Source organism: Psammomys obesus, unplaced genomic scaffold, assembly GCF_907164565.1.
Source record: "Psammomys obesus unplaced genomic scaffold, mPsaObe1.curated_primary_1811, whole genome shotgun sequence".
NCBI lineage: Eukaryota > Metazoa > Chordata > Mammalia > Rodentia > Muridae > Psammomys > Psammomys obesus.
In genome coordinates, this window is record NW_026596134.1 from 27,269,357 (window position 1) to 27,296,944 (window position 27,588).

At 44.1% G+C, this 27,588-nt stretch overlaps 1 protein-coding gene across 3 annotated transcripts in view; it reads right to left on the reverse strand.

Annotated features, from left to right (window-relative positions):
* The window catches only part of Sipa1l1 (signal induced proliferation associated 1 like 1), a 288,319-nt gene that overhangs the window by 56,054 nt on the left and 204,677 nt on the right, over positions 1-27,588 (reverse strand). For all 3 annotated transcript variants that reach the window (XM_055593255.1, XM_055593253.1, XM_055593254.1), the window contains 5 exons: positions 27,379-27,553; positions 17,627-17,730; positions 14,401-14,558; positions 3,852-4,422; positions 2,965-3,239 (listed from right to left, as the gene is read on the reverse strand). In XM_055593255.1, the coding sequence (XP_055449230.1) occupies positions 2,965-3,239; positions 3,852-4,422; positions 14,401-14,558; positions 17,627-17,730; positions 27,379-27,553 (1,283 nt within the window). The remainder of the gene's footprint in view (positions 1-2,964; positions 3,240-3,851; positions 4,423-14,400; positions 14,559-17,626; positions 17,731-27,378; positions 27,554-27,588) is intronic.

Sequence of the window (27,588 nt, forward strand, 5' to 3'; positions counted from 1 at the left end):
AGTGCGCACACGCACTAAGTCTACCTGCTATGTGGTCACTGTGTGACTGCCTACGGTGCTTTCAAGGTCCTGGTGGCTGCGAGGCTTCGAGGAGGTGGGAAGGCCTGTCCTCCCTCACCCCAGGGACGCCTAGGAAGGCTCACAAAGAGGACAGTGACTAGTCAGAGAACAGAGTAATTAGTTGCTGAGAAAACAGCAGTGGGAGTGTGAAGTGCAGAGAAGAGACAGAAGAGTGTTCTCTTATTTTGTTGAAAACTGTAACGAGGTGTTAATGCTTCAACTGTTCCCTTTGAAGCCACTTCTGTAGAAGCAAACAGCTTTCAGGCCTGCGAAGGCATCTGCACAGTGCACAATTTCCCACCTGCACAGAGGGGCGGGAGGGCCATGGCTTAGAACTGAGCCTTCACCCGGCTTCCCGGCTCAGCACCTGACATGTGTGAGCTTGGAGAAGATGGCATGCGTGATTTCCAGTGGGAGATAGATGTGGCTCCTTCCCTCCGGTGTGTGGGAGTCGCCCACACTGATTTCAGAACAGGTTGTCCCATCTGGTCCAACTCTGCCTTTACACATGTCACGTTGGCAGCTTCAAAGAGGCCAGTGGGGAAAAAGTGACACCATGAACCAGGAATTGAGTAAATTTACCAGCACATCCACGATTTATACTAGCATATAGGGCAACGGTCTGTGCCAACCTACAGAGTACTGCTTACAGCCTGGAGTCAGTGCCAGGGGAGCTTGAAAAGCCACTCTTTTTTGGTAAAATTACCATTTATTTATTTGTTTGTTTACTGTGGGAGTGTGCCACTATGTGTGTAGGTCAAGGTCAGAGGACAACTTGTGGGAGCTCCTTCTACCAAGGAGGATCTAGGGATTAACCTCTAGTCATCGGGTTTGGCGTAAGTGACCTGACTCACTGAGTCATCACACTGGCCCTATCTGTTTTTTTAAAAACATGAATAATGGTCATACAATCACTTCATAGGATTGCTAAAAGAATTAAATGCATTAATTCATGTATCTGCTTTTCTCCCCGAAGACCTGGAACACTGAAGTAAAAATTCAGCCACTGGTATTTCCTAACACTCCACAGAAGGTAAACCCAGCCTAGATGAGACTGTCAATAAACCATTCCTCACTCAGTTTCAGTGAGTAATAATCACTCAGTTTCAGTGGCAGCAAGGGAGGCAGCTCCATTGTGTCCACCCTCTTACCAATGGTTTCCTTTCCGTTCCCCACAAACCTGGAGCCTAGAAAGAAGAGCAGATCCAGTGTTTGGGACTCTGAGAGCTTGGATACTTTTTCCTGATTATATACTATCTCCTGTTTAGGGAGATCAAAGGGCAGCGGGCAGTACAGCAGTGCAGGGCACTTGGAGAATATACTAGATAAGAGCCCAGTTGCCCTCTGAGCCACCATGTGTTGTGCCAGATGAGCAGAAGATTTAAGATGATAGCGTTCAGCAGACAGGGAATACATCTGGATGACTTCAGGACAGCCCCTCACCCCGACCCTATATCCCAGATTAGCTAAACTAAAGTTGTGCGGGTACATATTTTTGTTTCTTCAAACACTTGGCTATCTAGAAGAGAGTATTCTTAACCTGTTCAGACTAAAGGACTTTACTGTGTCTGACACGACCCCCCAGGCTGCCCACCTGGTAAGTGTCATAAATAAGTACTACTCGGAACAAAGACTGATTTTAACTGAAGTCTACTTAGTCTTTAAGTAGCACAAATTATCCACTGTAGTAGTTTATATTCTACTATTTGCCAATCTTAAGTCCATGAATACTCAGACACACATAGGACTGGGCATTTTAGGGGACAAATAAGAACTATATTTTGGATCTATTATATACATATATATATATATATATATATATATATATTTTTTTTTTTTTTTTTTTTTTTTTTTGGACAGGTTTTTTTTTCTATGTAACAGCTCTGGCTGTCCTGCAACTTAGTCTGTAGACCAGGCTGTCCTTAAACTCAGAGATCCTTCTGCTTCTGCCTCGTGATGCTGTGGTGCTCTGTACCACCACAGCCCAGCTTATGTTTTGGCTTTAAAGGGTCTAAGAATTAACTACAAAAATCTTAAGAGAAATTTTTAGAAAATGGTGGCTAAAAATAAACAACATATCTTTCTTGATTTTTGTTCTTTAAGCCAGGATTTCTCTGTATAGCCTTAGCTGTCCTGGAACTCACTCTGAAGACAAGGCTGGCCCCTAACCCAGAGATGTGCCAGCCTCTGCCTCTTGAGTGCTGGGACTGAAGGCATGTGCCAACCATCCCTCACCCCTGCTAGACTTTTTTTAAACCAACCAAAAATAATGTGCAAAAACCTAAAGGGGGAAAAAATAGCTGATTAGTTTTGTTCCAGCAAGCAACTTCCCCAGAAGTAAAGAAGTGAAGTTTTAAAGAAGTGAAGTTTTAAAGAAGTGAAGTTTTGCTGGCTTGGCTGAGCAGGCAGGGGCTTCTGGGGCCTCCCTCTAGGAGGCTACAGACAAGCTGTTAAAGCATCAAGCAAAGCAGTGACTCATCTGAAGCCCATTCCTGGCCCCACAGATGCTGCCAGGAAAAAGCCTGGAAGTCAGGCTCAGCTGTCCAGACCCAGACAGTAGGGCTCACAACAACAGTTGGGTTTTAAACAGCAATGAGATAAATGGGAGTGAAGACGGTCCAATCATCACGGAACACGAAGGAAAAGATTCAGACAGGCCAATGTGTGATGTGCTCTGTGTTTACTGGCTCAAGATGGGTGCTGCAGATACTGTGTCTGCAGCAGCAGCTTTACTCTCCCAGAGATGCAGATCCTAGACTGTCGGCCACTCACCAAGCTGCATCCTGGGAGGGCTTCCATTGAGGAGCTACAAGAGGTCAACTTCTCTCTGGCTGCCTAGCTGCCTATCAACAGATGTTCCATGTGGCCCAGGAGCCCCGACCTCAGCGGCCAACTCACACCTACCTCCGTGGGGTGCAGTCCTCATGGGGAGGGATGATGACAACTTTCACTGTGACAGACGTTCTCAAGAGGTCGATCATCTGCTCGTGGCTCAGGGTGGCCACCGCCACCTTACAGATCTCCACCAGGCGGCTGCCCTGTCTCAGACCTGCTTGCCACGCATAGCCGTAGGGCTCTACATCCGCCACGATGCCCTCATAGTTGACATGGAAGCCAAGCTGTCCGAGCCCGTTTCTTCGCAGAGTCATCTCCACTGATTCACAGCCTTTTGAAACAAACTAGACAAGGGAATGAGAGGTGCTGGGTTACGTGCTCCAGGTTATCAAATAGTAGACTCAGGTGGAAAAATACTGCCTTGGGTTATTCCTGAACGCCCTACAGCTGGCTGGGGGGCAGGCTGGTGACTCCCCTTCCCTAGCCTCTAGCCAGGAGGCAAACACAACACACTGGCTGCCTCCACAGGGCCCAATGGCTTTCCTGACATTGCAGGGAAAGCTTGGCGAGACCCCCAGAGAGCTGGCGGCAAAGAGAACCTGTATTCTGCATTCAACTGCCCTTAAAAAAAAATCCACGGTGGCAGATAATCTAACAGCTTTTTCAGCAACTACAGCAACACCAATCACCAAGGCAGTGAGGTCAGGTCACATGCCGGTGACGTGCCGGTGACATGCCGGTGACTTTCCAACACAAACCCCCAGCCAATGTGACTTCCCTCCCTTTGCTGCTACTTCTCTCAGGAAATGATGGGAAAAGGAGCATCAGGTAAATGGTATTGCTTCACCCACCATTAAGGGAACTGCCAGAGCAGCCAGTGATGTCACCCAAGCTGCTATGCCCTGGCTTTGGTATCCTGGAACCTTTAGGAACAAGAATTTCTCCAAAAGTCTCACCTGCAGCCTTTTGACAATTTCTTTGATATCCTCACTAAGGAAGCTCTCCACTGACACGCACTCTCCCCGCTCGTAGAAGATTTTGAGGCTAGTGTCACTGGAGGTCCACCCTATGACATCTCTGCAGGAGCAATTGAAAGCCACACTCTTTGTCTCCTGCTCAATGAGGACAATGAACTCGTTGGAGATTCCCAGGAGGCAGTCAAACTCCATGGCCTTGCTGTAGTCTTTGGCCCGAATGGCCCACACAATGGCCCCCATGCTGCTGAGCTCCGCTCCCGGATAAGGCTTAGACTTCTCCTTCTTCTTGGAGGCCAGAGAAATGAACGGAAACTTGCCGGAAGGGTCGATGGGTGTGTTGGTGACATTCTTTTCTGCCAGATCTTTCAGATATTCCTGGCGGGTCCTGGTTGCCATGGCCCGGAACTTTTCGGATTTGTGAGCAGCGTTTTCTGCGTTAATCACTTTGGCCAAAAGGAAGTCCCTGAACACGTGTGACTTGGGGAAGGTGACCCCTTTAGGGATGGGAGGTCCAAAAGAAGGCACATCTCTGGACCTGGTGACTGCCACGCTAAGACACAAAGCAAAGAACAAAGGATGAGTCGTGTGTCAGTATGTCTGTCTTCTATTACAATGTGGGGATAAAATGTGCTGTGACAAAGGGCTGGGGCTGCAGCTCAGTAGCAAAGCACAGGTCTAGTGTGTACACTCAAGGCCCTGACTTTGCTCCTCAGTTCTAAGGAAAGGGAGGAACATGTGCTAAAGGCAAAACAATCACCCATTTTGTGCAAGAAAGAATAAAAATTTCTGCTTAACGAGTCAACTTTTTCAATCAACCATTAGGCTTGAACTTTTTTCCAGGCAGACCCTATTTTCCACCTAAAGGCTTAGAGTCAAATAGCCACATTATCACGGGGTGGGGGCGGCTTACTGTAAGGTTCCACATAAGAGATTAGAAGCTATTTTAAATACCTACAGACTATTTCTGGTGGAGGCTGCTATCATCACATAACCTTTCAGAACAGAGATTCTGTTAGAACACACATGTGTCCCCATTTGAGACAGAAAGCCTGCAGCTAAGACACAGCTCATCAGAAAAATGTCAGAAGATACATGACCTATGGGAAATGAGTGATTTCTAATAAAGCAAATATTATCTGTTGGTCCATGAGGCATTATGAGGCCAGATTAAAAGCATAATTTTAAAATTAAAAAATCAATAGTAATTATGATTTTTATAGAACTACCACAGTTGAAAATCATGGTTTTTATCTGAGCTATTCTTTGGTCCAAATGTTCTGCTTTTCCCTTTACTGTTTCTTGTAAGTCAAACTGACCTAAGAAAGCTTGTTCCCATCATTCCTTTTGCATACACATAGCTAAAAAAACTAAGCCTGTGAAAAATGACCATAAACATCTATACCAATCTACTAATTTTAATCTCAAAGAGAAAAATATTAAAAATTTCCTAAAACAACAGAAGCTGGGTAGAAATAGAAGCTTTCTGTCTTATATCAGTTTTCCAGATCAGGCTTGATATCCTCAGCCAAGCCCAACATGGCTAAAAATGATGATCCCCCTTTTCATAAGATTTAGAAGTGAGTCATGAAACGGTGCACTGTAAAACATTTTATCTAAATTCCCAAGAGAAAGGGTACAACTGGAGCGTGTGCTTTCAAAGTAAACTGAAGGCCTCTGCTGCCTGCTTTCTTTACTGTAAAGGTCGTGCGTGTCAGGGTCTCTAACCCTGGCACTCAGGAGCTGAGGCAAGAGCATGACTGTGAATTTTAAGCTATCCTGAGTTTCACAGCAGCCCACAAAATGACGTCGAGTCTCACCCTCCCCAAAATGGGGTGGGAGGTCTCACTTTAAGATATTCAGGAACTTTTAGAAAATTTTCTGTATCTTACAGGATTGGGATAGATAAATCTACAAGTGAAGGCTTATACTTAGATGAAATGGAAAAGCTATACTGTCAGGAGATAGCTTGGACATGATATAAGCTTTTCACAAGTTATCTTTAGAAAGGGACCTGGCTCACTTCACGACAAAGGGAGGTGTCAGCCAACGCCCATGCTCTAACTGCAGAAGCCGCCTCAGACTCCCCTGTGCATGCATTAGGGCCTAATTACACACTATTACAAAGGCAATTTTTCTTGTCAGTGTGAACTGTCTGGCTTGACTGCTGACAGCTGTGTAATTTTAATCTGATCATGTTAGCTTTCCCCCTTCTGAAGTTGAGCAGAAAATACTGAAATCCAGATTTGGTAGATTTTCTACAAGGAATCCTGTGAGAATCCAGAAACGGGTAATATCTTTCATCTTAAAGTTGGCAATTTCTCTTCTTGCTAATTTCACTCAGACCATTATTCCTCCTCAGGAAACAGCTGTGGTTTTATTTTAACTAAGAAGAGGCACATGCTCAGCAGGGGTGTGATTGTGAGCACGTCTACTTGCCCCTGAGCCGGGAACAGTACATAGATCTATTTATTAAACTACAAAACTTTAGACAAACACACTCAGGCCACCTACCAATAATTAGAAGCTTCTAGAACGAGCTGTGAGGGGAAAAAACTGAGTCTTTACCATGTAATTATCTGTGATTCACCACAGATGGGAGGTAAGTGATACAGACAGTAATCAGGTCTGCAATATTAGAAACAGAATCCTCAGGAAGACCGTGAGGAGATGAGAGCCTAAAGGCACCTTTCCCACAGTGTTTCCTTAGCTGCACTAACTTCCACGGTCCCACAAGGTTAAGAGGATCACTGACTTAGATGCTACAGATGCTAAACTCTCGATGGTAAGAGCTGGTTTAGGCTTATCAGAACACTTTGCCTCAATTCAAAACGAAGTTTGGCTAGAACTCCTAGAATCCCTAAAATTAACTATAAGTGGTTCTTGCTATTTTCAAGGGATTTTTAAAGGGCCTCTGCTCAGCCACATTTACCTTAGCCTCCTTTGCTGTCTTGTATCTTGGCAATGAGCCACCTGTTTTTAACCTGTTCACCAAGCAGCATGGAGGACTAGAACCTGCCACCCAGGTGGGCTGGGGGAAGGCCAGTATTGAAAGGGACTTTAGAAAGGTCACTGGCTCTCAAACTTCCAGAAAATCATTGACTTAAAGTTTGCATTCTACCAGGGAAATGTGTGTCCATTTTCCTCTATGGACATGCTCTCCAAAGTTCTTGAAAACAACAGGGAGATCCAGAGTGTGCCCAGCATTCATCTCTAGGGAAACTGTGGGTACAAATCCTTAACTTTCCAGAAAACACCATGATCTGCATGGAGAGTGCCAGGGCCGAAGGCAAGCTGTATCAACAACAGAGCCCCTGATGACTCCACCCTAACCTCCAAGAAAGGTTACAACTTTCTCCTCTTTCCCTTTGGTACCTGATAATGGGATCATCCATATAACTCTCCTGGTCTAAGAGGCGACCACCAGGCTGTGTCTACTTGGTTTGTAGCATCAAAGACCTTGAATGAAGTAATACATCTTGGTACAAAATAGCACTTTGTTAAACAAGGATGCCCTAAGGATAGCTGAACACAAGTCTTAATGCAAACAAAGCAGAGTAAGAAGCTAAAACATTAGAGGCCGGCATGATGGGGTGTACCTGAAATCCCAGTACTTGGAAAGAGGACTAGTAGCCAAAGTCACCTTTGGCTACACAGCTAGTTCAAAGCGAGCCTTACTGGGAGGGGCCAGTAAGAAGGCTCAGAGGGTAAAGGCACTTGCCACCAAGCGGGGCGATCTGAGTTTGATCCCTAGGGCCCACAGAGGGGAAGGAAGAACCTCCTCCTGTATGCCGTCCTCTGACTTTTTACCCATATGCTGTGGCACATGCTCCCCACCAAACAAATACATAAATAAAAACCAAAACCAAAAAAAAACCCTCCAGAAATGAAAAGAACAAAAGTAAAAAGAAGAAGCTTGAATTTTGGAAGCAGGTAAATAGCAATGAACAATTGATTTCAACCTCAAGTTGGACAGAAAAATGAAGCCAGACCTGGTGGTGAAGCGGTGTAAGCTTGGCTACTCAGGAAGCAAAGGCAGGATTCCAAGTTCAAGGTCTGCCTGGGCTACAGAATAAGTTCAAGACCAGCTTGTAAAACTAGTGAGATCCAAGATCCAGCTATACCACTCCTAGGCATACATCCAAAAGATGCTCAAGTACACAACAAGGACATTTGTTCAACCATGTTCGTAGCAGCTTTATTTGTAACAGCCAAAAAGAACTTGGTAACAACCCAGATGTCCCTCAAAGGAGGAATGGATACAGAAATTGTGGTACATTTATACAATGGAATACTACTCAGTAATTAAAAACAAGGAAATCATGAAATCTGCAGGCAAATGGTGGGACCTAGAAAAGATCATCCTGAGTGAGGTATCCCAGAAGCAGAAAGACACACATGGTGTATACTCACTTATAAGTGGATACTAGACCTGTAAGATAGGATAAACATGCTAAAATCTGTACACCTAAAGAAGCTAAACAAGAAGGTCCCGGGTAAGCTGATCAATCCTCACTTAGAAGAACAAATGGGATGGACATTGGAAGTAGGAGACAACAAGAAACAGGATAGAAGCCTACCACAGAGGGCCTCTGAAAGACTCTACCTAGCAGTGTATCAAAGCAGATGCTGAGAGTCATAACCAAACCTTGGGCAGAGTGCAGGGAATCATATGAAAGAAGGGGGAATTAATAAGACCTGGAGAGGACAGGAGTGCCACAAGGACCAAATATATCTGGGCATAGGGGTCTTTTCTGAGACTGATTCTCCAACCAAGGACCATGTATGGATATAAGCTAGAACCCCTGCTCAGACACAGCCCATGGCAGCTTAGCATCCAAGTGGGTTCCCTAGTAAGTGGAACAGGGACTGTCTCTGACATGAAGTCAGTGGTGGGCTCTTTGACCTCCCCACCCACCCTGAGGAAGGAGCAGCCTTGCTAGGCCATAGAGGAGGACATTACAGCCAGTCCTGATGAGACGTGATAATCTAGGGTCAGATGGAAGGGGAGGAGGACCTCCCCTATCAGTGGACTTAGAGAGGGGCAGGGAGGAGTTGAGGGAAGGAAGGGGCTACATCTGGAAGATAAAGCAAATAAAGTGTAATTAATATAAAAAAATAAAAAGAAAAAACCCAGTGAGATCTTATCTCAGAATAAAAGTGAAAAGAGGCCTAGGGATGCCGCTCGGGGTAGAGCACTTGCACAGCATGTGCTGGGCCTCAGGGCTCAGTCCCCAGGACTGCAGAAACAGCAGAAATAAACAGGACTAAAAGATGATAACAGAGCTGGGCAGTGGTGATGCATACATGCCTTTAATCCCAGCACTTGAGAGGCAGAGGCCAGCCAGCCTGGTTTACAGAGAGAGTTCCGGGATAGTCAGGGCTACAACAGAAAAACCCTGTCACAAAAAGCAAAGCAAAGAAATAATAATAATAACAGTAAGAAGAAGAACAAGAAAACACTGAACACACCCCAGAGGTGTGTCCCTTTTGGGAGCAGCTGGGGCTAGAAAGAACAACATTTGAAGAACTTTGCAAGCAGAAGACCTGGACCCTGGCTACTAACACACTCACATGCAGCTCATCTGTCTGGATCCCAACAGGGCTCATCTCCCCAGCAATGCTCATGGAGCTCCAAAGGTGGGGGAGAGAGAGAGAGAGAGAGAGAGAGAGAGAGAGAGAGAGAGAGAGAGAATGTATACCAAAGAGCAAGCAACATAAGCAGAGATGGGGTGTACATGTGTACGGGGGCAACATGCCCACAAGCAGCTCAAGCAGAGCTGCAGCACAGCACATGTCTGGGGAGATGACATATCTCTTGAGAGTGAGGTCAGGTGTGGAGAGGGGTCAGGAGGGGTTGAGAGAGCAGGCCTGAAGGGCCCAGACAGCAGGCTGGGCTGCGGAGTTTTAAGCACGAAGAGCAGCAGGAAGGCCAGCTGTAGGACTAACTGTGGCTTGGTGCATCCCCCGCCTCTTTGGACTTTTTCTTCGTTAGATGAACCACCCAGATGCCTTCTTTCTGAGAGGAGAGACCAGGCAGGGCTGAGGATGTGTGCGTGCCACACTCGCTTGCCTACTAGCTGGATTTTAAACAGGTCCTACAGGCAGCCATCTGCTGCAGAGGGGAACTTTGAGATCCAGCTGGTCTAGCTCCAAGTGTCCTTTGCACTACACATCACACTTACTCTCCAATATTTATCCTATCTTAACTACTGGAAATGGAAACCTTTCTGAGAGAAGTAACACGTTTTCTTAATGTAGCTACAAATCCAAATTAACCTCTGTTTTGGAGACCATAGGTCATTCTGTTTAATATTATTAGTTTTATAACTTTCACTTTTAAAATTAATAATTCCTTAATTTCATCAAGTTTGTGGTCCAATTTCCAATTGCTTCAGATGTCCACATGTGCATGAGTGACAGAGTATGGTTTCAATACGATCCACACATTGAAACTGATTATTTGGGAGGGACAATATTAACGAACGGATTGGGCCTTATGCACGCTATCCTGATAGGTAATCTTTACTCACTGTTCATCTGTGTATTCTCTTATGATTTTCTTTCTTGCAATGCATCTTTGAAGAAACTTGGCTGTTGGTTGCTGAGAGAGTAACTTCTGTGGAGAATAAATCTGCTCGTTGATCATCTGCATTTCCTTACAGCGCCTTGACTCAAAGGCTTGATCACAGTCTAATTTGATTGGGGAAAGGGACAAGGGTGGGGTGGCACTCTGCCATTATGAGGCACTCGTTTGTCTCTTTTTGCGGTGTTTGTAACCTTTGATGGTCAATGCTAGAGCCAGCATTCAATACTGGAAATCGTGAAGTTGCATAGGTGCCCTCAAATCAGATGACCCCAGGCTGCTAAGTTTACTGAATCTGTAACTTTGATGGGAATGGCTTTTCTACCTCCTCCGACAATAATCACAGACTGACGGTTTTCAGTGCATTTTTACTTTAATGCAGCTCCTTTGTCTTTTTCATTTGTCATTTCTAATCAGATCTATCAGCTGGGACCAGGCAACTAAGCTCATGGCAATAACAACAGAAGCTGGAGGGCACTCTGATCAACCACCAGCAAACTTGAGCACACATTCTCTGCATCCATGGCAGGAAATGGTCTTTGTTCTCTCTGATACATACATGGTAGGTTCAGGACTAAATAAAGACATAAGCGGATGGCAAAACTGTCTTCCACGGAGACCCTGAGTAACTGTTTCCCCAGGGTTACTCTAACAGCGCAGTGATGCCCTTCCATCACTGTCTTTAGGATACACACCTACTCCCCACTCCTGAACTGGCTCCCTGTTTCCTGCTAACTTCCATACATCTGTTTTACAACACACAATATGCTGAGTCCTGTTTTCTTGGTTAAATATCCTTGTAATGTCTCCTTATACTGACCCTGTCTTCCAAGTCATTACAGCAAGACACTTGATAAAACTATGGTTCCATCCAGATATCACACACCAAACAGATGTTAATTAAACAAAACAACAAATGAGTGTTTCTAGTGGAGAAGTTGGGCCAAGAGGACTGGGGCTGGAAATGTGTGACAGACAAGTGTTCTACACTGAGCTACATCTCTGCCTCAGAACTTTTAAATGTTCAAAGACATCTAAGAGCTGAGATCTAGCTCAGTCTGTCATGACTAAGGCCCTGGGTTCTAGCCTTACCTCTGGAGAAAAAAAGCACTGGTTGCTCTAAATTAACAACAGGGTGTGACACACAATCCCCTGTAGTCTGAAGGGGCCTTTAGGACATGGGAAAAATTCACACAAGGACCCACAGACCACATTGAAGTCAGCACAAATATTCCATTCTGCTCCAGGACACATTTATTTTCATGAGAAAATAAGCTCCTTCTTCCCTGTTCACCAACACTAAAGAATGCAAGAGCACAGCTGACCTTTGTCCTAGGCCTCCAGACACCTCCCGACACCCTGCCCCCATAACTCAGAAAACACGCCTATTCCATGTGGGAAGGACACAGAACAATTCCATGTCTTAAGTTAACAACAGAAAACAGAGGTCACTGACTCAAAATTGTCTCTGACTTCTTTTGGTAAGTTTACAAATTGACATATTCTCTTGGATTTAAACGGCTAAATATTCACACTAATGAAAAATGTTAGGCCTTGAGGCCTGGCTGGCAACTACAAAATTCAAGGCCATCCATCTCATGTCATGAACCAGGGTGTCCTGTTTCCAGGACAGAATTCCCATGAGCATCACACATGGCTGGGTTAAAAAGATGGGCTCCGGGGCTAGAGAGATGGCTCAGAGGTTAAGAACACTGGCTGTTCTTCCAAAGGTTCTGAGTTCAATTCCCAGCAACCACATGGTGGCTCATAATCATCTACAATGAGAGCTGGTGCTCTCTTCTGGTTCTCAAGCACACATGTAGGCAAAATACTTTATAAATAATAAATAAATTTAAAAAAAAATGGGTTCCCTGTGGCAGCTCAGTCTCTAGTAAGGGGAACATGGGCTGTCTCTGACATGAACTCAGTGGCTGCTCTATGATCACCTCCCCATGAGGGGGGAGCAGCCTTACCAGGCTACAGAGGAAGACATTGTAGCCACTCCTGATGAGACCTGATAGGCTAGGGTCAGATGGAAGGGAAGGAGGTCCTCCACTATCAGTGGACTGGGGAAGGGGCATGGGAGGAGATGAGGGATGGTGGACAGAATTGGGAGAGGATGAGGGTGGGCCTACAGGTAGGATACAAAGTAAATAAATTGTAATAAATAAAAAATTATGTTTAAAAAAAAAGGATGAGCTCTCACGGGCTCAGTAATTAAAAGCACTGGCTGTTCTTCAAGAGGACCCAGGTTCAATTCCCAGCACCCACATGGCAGTATACAACTACCCATAACTCCAGTTTCAGAGGATCTGACGCCCTCATCTGGCTTCTGCTGGCAACAGGCAGGCATATGGTGCATAGACATAAATGTAATCAAAATGAAAAAAATAAATTAAATTTAAAAAGAAAAGGTGGGGTCCTTATGTAAGAATTCCAAAGAGTGACAGAAAAAAACAGCATTTTTCAGCATTTTATGTATCTGTGTGTGAGGTGTGAACAAAAGAAAACTCTGAGGAAGGCCAAGACACCGCCCTCAGTGCTGGAGGCGGCTAACAGTCCAGAGTGGCTACTGAGCACATGTGATGAGGAGTGTTAAATCAGACTAAAATTTAGTTATATGAAATTAAAAACTGACACAAGCTTCAGACAAAACTTTCACAAAATGTCCTGAAATAATCTGGGTATGTAACTATATTTTTCAATTATAAGTGTTATGAAATCCTAAGACCAAGTTCATTTAATGAAACTTTAGTATCAAGATGTGCTCTAGCTAAAAGGCATTCAACTTAGTCCAAAGAAAGGTCACAGTCAGCTAGGTGTAGTGGTGTGTGCCTTTCATTCCACTAATGCCAGAATATAGAAGGTAGAGGCAGGTGGATCACAATGAGTTTAAGAGCAGCCTAGTCTACAGAGTGAGTTCCAGAGTTACACAGTGAGACCTGGTCTTGAAACAAACCAAAACAAACAAAAAAACCCCACCACCACCACCACCACCACCACCACCAACAACAACAACAACAACAAAAGGGTAGGGTCACAATCGATATCAATTTTAAATTACAGATTATAATGTAGAAATAATAACATATATATTTAGCAAATAAAACAAAACACTGAATCAAAAATAGTGTCAAAATTACTTTTACCTATGATTGCTAAGAAAAAAAGAGGCCATGAATTTGAAGGAGAGTAGGTATATAGTAGGGTTTAGAGGGAGGAAACAAAAGGGAGAAATGTACTTAAATTATAATTTCAAAATTAAAAAAAATGCCTATTAAAAACAGAAGCATGTGGCTTGCACGGTTTCCATTGGACAATGCTGATTTAGACAAAGGCTTGACAAGAAAAAGCTTCCTTTAAAATACACTGTGTGGTAGTCCACTGGCCACACTTCCCGGTGTTAGTCAAAAGGGTTTCACTGTTTACCTACATGGTAGTATGAAATCCTTTGCACAAATCCAGTAGACAGTGCATGGGAAATGCTCTGGGTATTTGAAACAATTCCAACAAATGTCTAATAAGACACAGAAAAGGCTTAGAGTATGCTTAGAAATGTTAGAGTAAAGGGCTTTTTTTTTTAATAGCAACAATTTTTTTAAAACGAACTTCTATTTATTATGAACATTCTTCTCTCCTCTTGCCATGCCAAAAGAAATATATAATTAGCAGAATGAGTAATTAGTTAGTTGGTGACCAGATGGCATGGATGAAGGACAGCACCTAAGGAGGAGGTGCAAATGGAAACGGCAGGTGTCTAACCAACACGCCTGGGGAATGCCAACACCAGCAGGTACATCATCATGAGAATTCAGCCAACTGTGCACACGATGTGGAGATAAAAATGACAGTAACAGGCATCCCACCGTACTCCAGAAAGCAGAGCTGGGGGAGGGGGCCTGTGCACAGCTACCACCCACCACGCCACTGTAGATCTATACCTACCTGTAACAGACACTCTCGGTGCAGGGGTTGTGAGCCCGGACAATGACAAAAACATGCTGAAAGTGAGAGCGGATGTTTTTAGGGCTAAATGGTTGCGCTCCAGGCTCTTGGAAAACTATTGTCACAATGTCGTTTCCGATGTGCCGCTTCCTCAGGAGCTACAAGAAAACAAGCAAGCACCAATATAAGTGCCGACACTTGGAGACACCCTCCCCACTCCTTACGTTGAAGGTGCCTATTCTACATCATGTACTGGTGCAGGTGATCACAGTTCCTGTCAACACTTTAGCCTGTCTTAGCATCCTCTTCAAGGACGAATGTGGAAATGAATAATCTAAAATTTGCATAAAGGATACAGCCATTCAGATAAAGCTAACTAATAGCTGACATGTCCAGATCCTCAGTTTCTATAGCAACAGCTGTGTTCTTTTTTCAGAGAAGAAACTTGCCATTGGGGAAGATTTTTAGAGATGAGGAATGGCTGAAGTAACTACAACACAATTATGTCACAGTTTCCTTTACAGAAAATGTGGAGAAGAGGGGTTTCCTGGTAGACAGTTTGTGTTGCAAGCTGGGAACACAGAAATTAGTACTATTCCACAAGTAGTAACAATTTAAAGGCAGGTTAGGTTTCAGGTTTGAAAAGCTTCCTTAATTACAGAGAGCTGCTTCCGACCACCTTCTGATTCATGCTATACACACTGTGTCATGGTTGTCAAATGCAGGCACCTGGAGCCAGTCAGTGCCTTCTGAGGAGGCCTCTGAGATAGTGTGACTACGGTGTAAGAAAACTGGAGGGATCACCTCCCCCTAGGGGGGCAGCCTTGCCAGGTCACAGAGGAAGACAATGTAGCCAGTCCTGATGAGACCAAATTGGCTAGAGTCAGAGGGAAGGGGAGGAGAACCTCCCCTATCAGTGGACTAGGGAAAGGGCATAAGGGGAGAAAAGGGAGGGAAGATGAGAAAAGGGAAGGAAGATGAGGGAGGGAGCTACAGTGGGGATACAAAGTGAATAAACTGGAAAAAATAAATAAATGAATCAATGAATGAATGAATGAATGAACGAAAAATTTTTTTTAAAAAGGAAAAACTGGAGTGAAGTTTATGTTTCTCATCTTTGTTTTATGGAAGCTCTCCAAAGAGCGAAACAACCGAACATGGCAGCAACTAACTGTGCTGCACACAAACCTGCACTCACACAACTTAGTTTTTATTTAAATTCTCTAGGGACATTAACACATGTAAATTACACAAAACCAATAGCCTCGTGCTGGCTGCCAGCTGGAGACAGCTGCCTTTTAGATTAGAGTTGGAAGTTTGGAGAAAAATGTTTGGTAAACATACTTAAAAAAAAAGTGAACTATTTTATTTTATGGTTTGAGTGTTCTGCCTTACACATCTGTCTATGCACTACCTACATGCCTGATGTCCACAGATGCCAGCAGAGGTGTTGGATCCCCTGGAACTGAAGTTATGGATCATAGTAAGCTACCAAGTGGTGTTGGGAACCAAACCCGGGCCCTCTGACAAGTTGCCCAGCAAAACTTCTCAAATCCTGGGAAACATACTTTTAACCTTAGGGATTTGAAAGCAGTTCAAGTTATCTTCCAGTGAGACAGTTTCCTTCATTTCTAAACATCAGATACTATGGAAATGAAGCCTGGTTTGAATCGATTGCTATCGAGAATGTAGCAGGCAAAGTTCATTACTACAGTGAGGTCATGGATAAAAACAAATATCACCTCTATTTCCACACAGATGTCATTATCTTTTTCTGCTAAATCATTCTTTAATATATCTTGATATGTGGAATTCATGTTTTAATAAAGGACTCAAATCCACTTGTCTTATGCTAAATGTAAAAAACTGTATTCATTTTTAAATAAATATAAACTATTTTTAAAAGATATGTTCTTAAATATATTCCTAAGTATAAAGTAATCTACACAGAAGAAAACAATTAGCTAGAGAATAAAAATTCCTAGTATGTAACAGTACAGATTACCTTCATATTTTAACTTAAGACTAATATTTTTGCCTCCGTTGCCTCCCCAAATTAAACTATGTACATGGTTGCCACTGAAATGATAACTACTGTGCTGGTGCTCAACAACTCCACCCTGGTATTAAATGTGGTACCCTGACAAATCTCATGTTTTTCTTCAAGTGACAGAGCTCTCTCTCCATAGATTACCCATTAATGTCCACTGACTGGTCAGAATGAGTTTACTTGTCTCTCTTAGAATGGTGCTTTCACTCAGTCTACCAACTGTCCAGAGTCTGTAGATCAGAGAGCTCATCTTCAGGTGGTTTACTGCAGCCTCATGCTGACCCACCGTCGTGTTTCCTCTTTCTGATCACTTTGGTAACTGGCAGGAGTGAGGTCAGCTGCATCATGGACTAAGGAAGCTCTCTGGAAGAGCACCAGCCATGTTCACCCCACAGCCGACAAAGAAGCCATCCACACCCACCAGAAAGACAAGGGAAATTGGACCAGTTTGCAGTCGGTAAGGAAGGAGAGACTGTCCACTTTTGCCTTCTCAATTTGTCTGACGTCATTTATTTTGAAAGACTCTCCCAAACCGTAATTGCCAATATCGTCCAAAAAGTCTTGTTAAGTTTCCATTTTTCTCCATAGCCGTCTGCCATATCCTAGTTTCTTCACTTCTCTGAGTTTAGTGACTAGGCATGCCCCTGGATCTCTGCAGAACTCTGTATTTGCACTTGACATTATCAAGTCTATCCTTCGCCATTTCCTAATGCAGAAAGCGCATGGCTCTAGACCCCACCGACACTCTCCCTGCTATTTCTCCCTGTTGTGTTCCATTTCCCTTGGACTCTAGAGGAAACATTAGTGTTTCCCTGTTTTAAGCACTGGCCTCTTGAGTAGAATCTTCACCCACTGGTGTAGGTCCTTTGCAACCCTGCAGAGTCATCCAATCACAGTGATTTCAATTTGTTCTTGTCAGATTGCATGAAAACCTCAATCCCTGGTGTGAGAAGCAAACGATTAATTCACATGGCCATCCAGCTGGCTGTTAACCTAGAATCCGAGTCTCTTCATTTGTTTTCAGCTCACTTGCTGTTCCTTGCTTCCATAAAGCACAGAGCGTCCTGCTGCTGTGACAGGTGCAAGACTAAATCCCGGTTGTGTTTTACAAACTCGCCACTTAGACCACTGGGAAAAAACACAGCCAGTGAACATGGACGACAGAGCACCTCTTACCTGTTGCTTGTTGTTGGGCGTGTAGGGCAGCATGGTGGAGACGTGGAACATAATTTCGTAGTCTTTGTAGGTTGTGTACAGAGAGTGGGTCCCCGTGGAGTCAGCTACAGTTTACAAGAAAGAAAACACAACTGATGAGATGACTGTAAGAGACAGCTTTAAGAAGCATCCCCTTAAGAGAATGGCCTTGGAAGATGACTTAGGGAGGAAAGAGGCTAGAGAAGACCTATCTACGAGAGGGGTTTTCACGCATTTGGGTGATTGGGTTTAAACAGCCAATTCTCCCTTGAAGGCCTATGAGGTCTGTAGATGGGGGCATTTTCTCAGAATATCTGTGAATGCATAAACTAAATTACTCTCAAACAACCAAACTGGGGGACTAGGGACATAGGTCACTGGCTGAAGTGCTTGCCCCACAAGGGAGAGGACTGTCAGTGCTGACCAGCTGTAATTCTAGCACTTAGAATGAGGAGAGAGCGTTTCAGCAGAGCAAGTTGAGTAGATACTTAATGTCAACTTTTGGTCTCCACACCCACACACATTCTTATGCAGGCATGTCTGCATTCATCCACACATGCATGCATCCCATATGTGTGTATATATGTTAATACATACATGAATGAAAAAGCTAATCATCAAATAATCTAAAATATACTACTGTCAGGCATATTGGTACACTCCTACAATCCTTCTACTTTAGAGGCTGAGATAGGAGCATCACAAGTTCATGGCAACTCTGGGCTACGTTGTGAGTTCCATGCTAGACTGGACCATATATAGCAGAGTCTTGTCTTAAAAACGGAATAAAAATTTAACGTGGTTTTTAAAATTTAAAGTGGTAAACAAATGCTGTAAAGATTTATAATGAGATCCAGCAAATGGCCTAGCAGCTACTGCAGTGTGGTGAAGTCATGAGCATAAGCAATGTTACTGTTGATAGATATGATATCAAATGTCTATTTTCTGCTGGCAACAAAACCACAGGTGACTGGCTGTCTATGCTGACAACTGAAGGAAATGCTAAATTCAATCTAGGGCTAGTAAAAAACAATTTTTCCATCTGCCCTCACAAAAATCAAGAACCAAGTTCTCTGTATTTCCAATTCTACCAGGAGTGGTAAGAGACTAACCCTGGAGAGCGAGGTCACAGAAGTGCCCTAAAATTCTAAAGGCTCGACACCGTGCTGTAAGCTCACCTCCTCCAAGGAAAAACCACCTCAATACATATACCTAAATACAAAAGCTTTTCTAATCAGGGTACCCGCAAACAGTCGGAAACCATCCAGCTGAGAGCCTGTTGAGTCGGAGGTCCTGGAATAGGTTGCCTGGAGAACGTAAGACCATTCACTCTGAGTAGACTAAAGCCACCAACCACACTGTTGAGGACCCAAAGACTTGACTGCACTTTAGTAAATGTTGCCTATTGTGTTTTAGCAAATAACATGGCAAGACAAAAATCACTGGCACATCTAACAGGCCATAGCTTTCACAATCAGCATTCGAGCATTTGTGGGGAGCCACTTTAAAAGGCAAAATCCCTGGCCACACCCAGGGAGGCTGCACAGGGGGTATGAGGCCCCCAAGAGGAGTCTAGTTTCAAGAGCTCATCCACATTACTCTGGTGCAGGGGTTCCCACTGAGCACTGAGGTACTGCTCCAAGCAGATGATGACGAGACTCTCAGAGTCAGAGCCATGATCCTGAGCCCTGAGCTTTAGGCTGGAGCATACTGGAGGTTCATCATTCTGAAGCTCATGAAAAATGCAAAGAAATAAGCTAAATATAGAACAAAGCAAAAATGACTTCAAAATTGCAAAATACATGGCAACATGTAAGTACTCAAGAAAAAAAATCTCATAAATATTAATGATTACCACCACAAAAGACCATTAACCCAATGAAGTGTCCTTCTCAACTGTTTATGGCTGGTTTTAAGTGTGAAGAACTTACCTACAGTTAGGAAACTGCTATAAATATCTAAAGATCACCTGCTATAAATGTCTTGCAAGACTCTGAGATGAATGCGGCAGCTCTGATGTGTTTCAAGCTGATTTTAAGCAAAAGCCAACGAGCTAGAAAAAAAAATGCTGTCATCAACATTTATTAACTGCATTTGCCTTGTAGGCATGGCTACCAGGAAGGTGAAGTTCTCTGGACAACAACTTGATTTTCTACTTTTAGCGCCATCTTCCTCTGCACACCTTACTCCATAGAATGGATGCTGCCTGACCAGCCTTTTTCTTAGGATCTTTAGAAATCCCACAGTTTTACTAATATTTTGAACAGTTTTAAAATGTTTTTGCAAGGTTAGAGATGAGCCTAAGGTCAAAGTAATGAGACTTTCCTTTCCTAGAAAAAAGCAACTCCTCAATCCTGAGGTTGTTATGTACATGATACAAATGTAAATGCTCCCAGAGAAAAGAATGTTCTCATTATAGTCTAAGACTACAATACTCAATGTTCTTGCTATGCTTCTAGTAACCCTAAAACTATCAAATTCTTCAGAGGATGACACTCTGGGAAATGAAAACAAAGTTGATGGTTTTTAAATCTTGTTGAAGAGAATAGATATTGAGCAATCTCATGAGAGCTAATGCTATTAGTTAGATGGGCTCAATTCTTTGGTTTGGTTTGGTTTTTCATGGCAGGGTTTTCCTATGCAGCCCTGGCTGTTCTCAAAATCGGAGCTCCACCTGCCTCTGGATCCCGAGAGCTGGGATTAAAGGCATGCGCCACCATTACCTGGCTAGTAGTAAACCCAGGCATGACTCAGGTCATCTGACAGTCATATGACCACCTCCAACTCACACCATCAGTGAGCTTCACACGGCCCTGAATGCTGCCACACTCAACAGTTACTTCATAAAAAGGAAATCCTTTAGCAGGCATAGACTCATCTGTAATCTAGAAACTCAGCACACTGAGAAAGAAGAAACTCAGTTAGAGGGCAGTTTGGGGCTATACAGTGAGACCTTGTCTCAAAAATCTCAAATAAAATGTTTACTATTCAATGTGGATGACTCAAAGACAGTGAATAACAGCCAATGCTAAGACAGGGATGATAGAATGCCCACTGCACAACCCATAACAAAGCAGTAACAGCCGGTCACTCTTTGGACAAGACAGCGGTCAGCAGCAGTGCTTTTATTTGAAGGGGCTTCGAGTATGTGGAAGCAGCTCCAAGATGTAGCGGACACCACTGATAATCTTGACTTCTGGATGCTAACTGTGTGTGTGAATCTGAATAAGGAAAAGTAACCAGGAATCCACATAACTTTGTCTTGAGCATGAAACGGAAGTCAAGGCAGAGCAGATAGCTAGAATATATGTAAGCCTGCCTGAGTTTTGGAAACTGTCTATCTGTCTGTCTATGGAGCCTGTGGGTGTAGCTGAGTGAAAGGGTGCTTGTCTGGGAGGTGAAGTTCTGGGTTTGATCCCTAATATTCTAAGAAATAAGATGGCTGTCCATCGTGGTAGTTTGAAAGAGAATGGGTCACATGACTCGTATGTCTGAATGCTTGTTGCACAGTTGGAGCCGTTTGGGAAGGATAAGGATGTGTTGGCTCTAATTCTTACCTCGTCTGAAATAGCACAATAGTTAAGTAGCTGTTTGTTTAAGATTTCCACACTAAAGACAGACTTCACATACGCATAACATTCCCCTCAGATCAGTCAATGCTCACAGTCAGGTCGGGAACAACATTGTTCTTCTGGAACAACGGAGCACTTCTGAGACAGGGAAAGTTTTAGACTCTGGGGTCTATTTCACTCGACAATGACGTAATCACTTCTCTGTTGCTTGGTACGCTCACTGTAGTGATGGTTGGGTGAGATAAAGTATTGCAAAATGCTAGCATATAAGATTCTCAGTACATACACGTCTTGGTTTGAAATTAAGTTTTAGGTCCAGGAGGATAGCTTAGCAGCTAAAAATGCTTTACACATACACCTGACGACCCAAGTTCAATCCTTAGAACCCATATAAAAAAGCCAGATGTAAAAGTATCTACCATTATAACCAGCTTAAAAAAAAAAAAAAAAAAAAAAAAAGCCAGATGCAGAGGCATACATCTGTAATCCCAGCCTGCCAGGCAAGATGGGAGCCATGAGACCCACCTGAAGACACAGCACAGCAGAACCAACCAGTGATCTTGCCTTAACAAGATGAGAGGAGAGATGTGACTCCCGAAAGTCCTCCTGTGACCGCCACATGTACTCTCACATGTACAGATGTGTTCACTGTCACAACCACACCCCCCATGCATACACACACCACACACACCTATACACCACACCCACATACATATACCATACACACATACAAACACATAGATCAGATATGTCTACAAACACATATACTATACATACATGCACACATGTTAAATTTAAGTTTTTGTTCAGTTAAGATTAAAACGTGTATTTTCCTTAAAACACCATTTTCTTTGTGTAGTTTTCACGCATGTGTCTAGAACTCTGAATGGGCCTGTGTGTGTCTTATCCTTTTCCACTACCAAAGCTTATTCCTAACAAAGGACTGCTTTTCTTTATTTTATTGTGACTATTTTGCCTGGATACATGTGAGTATACCACGTATGTATGTATGGTGCCCAGGAAATGCAAGAAATGATCTCTTGTAACTGGAGTTTCAGATGGTTGTGAGGCGGCTACCACATGGGTGCTGGGAAATGAACCCGGATCTTTGGGAAGAGCGGCCCGTACTTTTCACCACTCACCTCTCCAGCCCCCAAGGCTCTGTGTTCTTTGGAAAGCCCATTAAGTCTAGTCTAGACCCCAGAGCTCAGCTGCCCTTGGGTGCTGCTGAAATGTTGAGGGTGGTACATGACACTGCAGCGGAATAGCCGAGGGCAGGGCGCTGAGGATGCTTCACAAAGGGCCTCAGAGTCCCCTGTGTGCTGAGCTGACGGCCAATCGTCATTCAGGAAATCATTTCCCAAATAATCATCCATAAGTACAGCTTCAAATGAGGGCGGTTTCTAGCTTTCAAACAAATGGTGTGGTGGGAAGTTTATTTTTCTCTTGACTCTAGTGTGTGTGGAATTATCCAGAGGCTTTGCCAACCAAATCAGGGAACAAACAGGAAGCCAAAAAACTTCACTGCTAAACATTTCTGCAGAGATCTGCTCCAGCCAACAACATATTTATCTGAAGCTCATTTGTTTGCTCTAAGTCTTTAATTCTGAGATGAGAAAGTGGACTTTGTAGAGACGAGTATGAAAGAGCAGAAACGGCTCGCTTGTCTTCCCGACTCTCAGTGCACAGCAGAGCAGAATCTCACACAGTTAGCACGCATGATGAGTAGGACCATCTCACAGACTATGTGGGTATGCAGGTTCAAGGGCAGCAGGGAGAGAAGGACAGAGACCGAAACTGTGCATTCATGATCATGCCTTTTCTGAACACTTAATTAACCAACCACACCACCAGATCTGTCCTATTCCCCTAATGTTCATTAGCTCACGGGCATGAGAATGTATCCAAAGCCAATTTAGGTAGCAGTTTGTGGGGCTTAACAAAGATGGCATACATGCATAGATAGGCAAACAGGCAGACAGACAGACTGACTGAATGAATGAATGAACGAGTATCAGAATGAATCTGGAACTGCTGTCCCAGCCATAATTCTCACTGTAAATTAGAAAATTTGCTAAAACATCTGACCCAACTGGTTTCAAAGATTCAACAAAAGATGGCATTAGACAGTGGTCCCTGTGGGGGTGGAGCTGGTAGCACGGACGTAAGTAAGGTGTGCTCTGTACCGTCCCAGTTCTCTATCCAGGCAGACTTTTGGGACAGTAGCATAGGACAGGCCTCTGAAGGGAGAAGCTGCTATACAATGGAGGTCAGAAAGTCTGAGGCAGCTGAGGCTTGCAGAGTATTGGTACTGGGCTGAGGACCCAAGAGGAGCAACCCTCAGAGACAGCAAGGCTCGGCATCTGAATAAGGTACCTCCAGTACTAGGCTGAAAAATAATCTGCATATATACACGTTACTTCCCCAATGCCAAACCAAGAAATAATCAGGGCAAGAGCTACCAGTCGGAAGACAGTGAATCCCAAACAGGCTCAGTGGAGACGACCTGTTTAAAGGATGGTAGTCAGTCACGACACACCACACCTCAGGAACACCACAGGCTCCTGTAGGCAGCTGTAGCCAACCTTAGCCAAACCTTAGGAAAACCAAGTGGGTCTTCTGGGGATTTCACTGATGTCCACAGTGATGACATTCACAAAATGCAGCACCTCACAGGGAAGCAGCCAGGCCAAGTAGTAAAACTACCTCAAACCAGGGAGACAGAGATAGAAGTAACTGTCATAAACATGTTCGAGCATCTAAAGAACAAGGAGAGCCTAATGAGGCTCCGAGAGTGGAAGATACAGAAATTATCAAAAAGGAGCACAAAGGTTTGGAAAAAGCTGAACAAATAAAACCAGAGCCTCATCAGCTTTTGGTACACTAGTAACATCCACAACCTGTGTGTAACCGGAAGCACACATGAAAATAATAAAAAAATATTTTAATTTGGTAAAAGCTGCAAGTCCATAGACCTGAGTGAGCTCCAATGTAGGAAGGACTCTTTATGTACCTTTAGGAAAAGAACTTATAATAATCATGTAGCCTCACACTCACTATCTAGCCAAGAACAACCCTGAGTTTCTGATCCTCCTGCCTCTGCCTCCTGAGTTTGAGAATTACAGACATGTGCCAACATGGCTCCCCCCCCCCTTTTAAGAACTATATGAAAGAATTTCTCACCATGACAACAGAAAAAGACGCTGAGCTCAGGAACGCTCACAGAGCTGCATCCTGCCTCCAGGAGCACCTTGGCTGCTCAGGGGCTACTGGAGTGTGCAGGAGCTGACTTGCTGCCGATGTGGGCCTGTCACTATTTAATATGGACTTAAATACAAGACCTGCAGACTCTAGTTTTTGCCCTGCTAACCTGGGATACAAGAACTAATTCTGCATACTGTCTTTGGGGCTTCTGAGTGAAACATTTTCTGAGCCACATTCACTTTAAGACACGTGGTACCCTGTTATGGCCTGGGTATGGTTTGAATGTGTCCACGCCCCAGTAAGCATGGGAGCAGTAAGAGGCTGTGGAGCCTTTCCAAAGATGGGACCCTGCAGGTTTAGGTCACTGTGAGCAAGCACTTATGACCTCACAGCTATAACAGGGTAGGGGGATCAACCCTGCCCGTTTCCCCTAGTTTCCTGGTCTATGGTGTCACCTCCTCCACCTGTGCTCTCGGCACTGTGAGGCTTTCACAGGTGCAAATGCCAGTACCATGGTCTTATACCTCCAGAACTGAGCTGACCCATTTTTCTTTACCAATCACCTAGCCTTGGGGATTTTGCCAGAGCAAGGAAAAAAGGATGAAGGTATATTCTGTAAAAGCAGAGAAGAAACTCTTCTGGACCTTCCTCAGTCAGAAGGACTTTTGTGGAATGTATCATTCAATCCTCAACTGTGCAGCCAGAAGCAGTTTGCAATCAGGTCCACCTTCCTCCACTGTCATACTGTTGGGATTTGGGGCTGAATATATACAAAGGGCTTATTTTAGTGATTTGACTGCTTTAATAGCCACAACGGTATTCCTGTCACCCCAGGGACGCCTTTACCACATCGTCCCACATCATGACTTGGTGGCTAGGAAGGCAGACAAATGAATAGCACACATCTTATGGGCTCCAGCTGACCACTCGTCTCCAGGAGGAGGCCACTTTTTCAGTCGTTCTCTGCAGTAATGATCCACCCTGGGACATGCATGAACCCTGTGAGGTGGCTATCAGACTATCTGGACAAAGAGAGCTGAAGGGCATCTAATGATTTAAGATCTTTTGAGGCTGCAAGCAGGACCAGGCATTCACATAATATTTAAGAGGCTAGGCTATTTATGGCTTTTCAGAGTCTCTCTTGCACGTCCTTTCTAAGCTGCCAACAGCAAAACTATGGCAACAGGAAATTCCTCCCTGCAGTGGAGTTTATGAATGCTTTTCTGTTTTCATGAGTCAATGCCTTACTTAATTTCCTGTACAGAAAACCGGAGAGATTACTATAGGCTGAATACATACGTGCTAATCCACAGACCCTCTCAAAGAGAAACAGGTCACACCATCCAAGGATAGCCTGTGAGATAAACTGAAATCATCTCCATGCAGAGATGGAGCAAAAGTCTACACCCTGCCTCCTAAACTGACATCTGAGAGATTAGAAGTCCTCCTGTGGGCTCTGGGAAACCGTTAGGTTTCCACACTGCAGTTAAATAGATCGCCTCATCACTGGGCCTTTAATCAACATGATGAACCAAATTAACAAGCCTATTTCCATAGAGAGTCCTGAAACAAATGAGCAGAAGGAGTACTATTTTGGGGGAGGAAGAGGAGCAGGAAGGGTAAAGGAGAAGAGATAGGAAGTAGTGGCAACAATGTACAATGGGATACAGCACAAAAATGGTATAATAACCTCTAAAATTTTTTACGATTACCTGAGGCTGAAGAGATGACTCATGGGTAAAGTTCTGAGTTTGAGTCCTCAGACTCCACATTAATAAAGACGAATATGCTGCCACAAGTGTGGTGATTGAGCATCGAGGAGGTGGACATAGGCCAATCCCTGAGGCTCACTACCCAGCCACTCTAGTTTCCCTGTGAACTTCAGGTCAATGAGAGCCTGTCTCAAAACACAGGGTGGATGGCTACTGAGGCACAATATCCATGGCTGACCTCTGGCATCTCCATGTACACACATATGTGCACACATATGATCACCACCTTAATATAACTGTAGGCAACAGAAACAAAGAACTAGACATTAAAAGAATACAGAAGAGGGCAGCAAGATGGCACAGAGGGCAGAGATGCTTGCCACAAAGCCTGGTGACTTGAGTTGGAACGCACATAAGGCAGAAGAAAGCTGGGTATAGTGACACACACCTTTAATCCTAGTACCGAGGAGGCAGAAAGGTCTTCGTGAGTTCAAGATCAGCCTGGTCTATATGGTGAATTCCAGGTCAGCCGAAGACACATAATGACATGCTGACTCAAAAACCAACCAAGCAACCAACCAACCAACCAACCAACCAACCAACCAACCAACCAACCAAACCAACCAAAACAAACAAAAAAAAAAAAAAAACAGAACACACTCCACAAAATGTCTTTAGACCTCCACAGGAATTTGGTGGCAGATGTGGTACACACACATACATTCACATGTACACGCACACACACACACACACACACACACACACAAAACACAACATGTACAAACAAACACATAATACAATTAATATAAAAAAAGAACATAAAAGTCTACAAGAAAGCTACGTAAAGGTTGGCTACTTCAAAGAGTACAAGGATTATATAATAAACCAATAAAAGTAAAAACTTCCAGGTCTTGCAATCAGATTAAGGTCCTGGACTTTTAAGCTCCCCTAACACTCAGCTGAGCAAACTCTGCACTCGCACCTGGCACGACTCTGCACCATCTGTGTCCATGCCCCGACCCGTCCAATACACTGATGACAGCAGTGTATTGCAGTCCCATCCCGGCCATTTGGACCGTGGTCTTCAGTGGTTCCAGTGTGACATCCCCCCCGGCCTGTTCGCCTCCCTCCGTTGCCAGCAGCTCTCTGCAGTAAGTGGCAGTGCTGTTTTCTGGGTGACTTAGCAGACGCACATCAGCATGGCAGGGGAAATCAAGCAGAAGAGGAAGGTGTAAGTATTTCTTACTTTTGGTGTCAAGCTGTGCGCGATATTTCTCAAATCCTTTTAGCCGAACTCGTTCTCCCAGCAGTTGAAGGAATTCCTCAAAGGCTGGGCCCGCAGACTCATTATTGTACATCTCTTCCTCCGTGCTCTGGCCTGCTTTGCAGTACATGATGCCCACTTTCTGCTGATAGTTCAGCTGTGGAGAAAGGAGATACAGTGATGCAAAGAGCA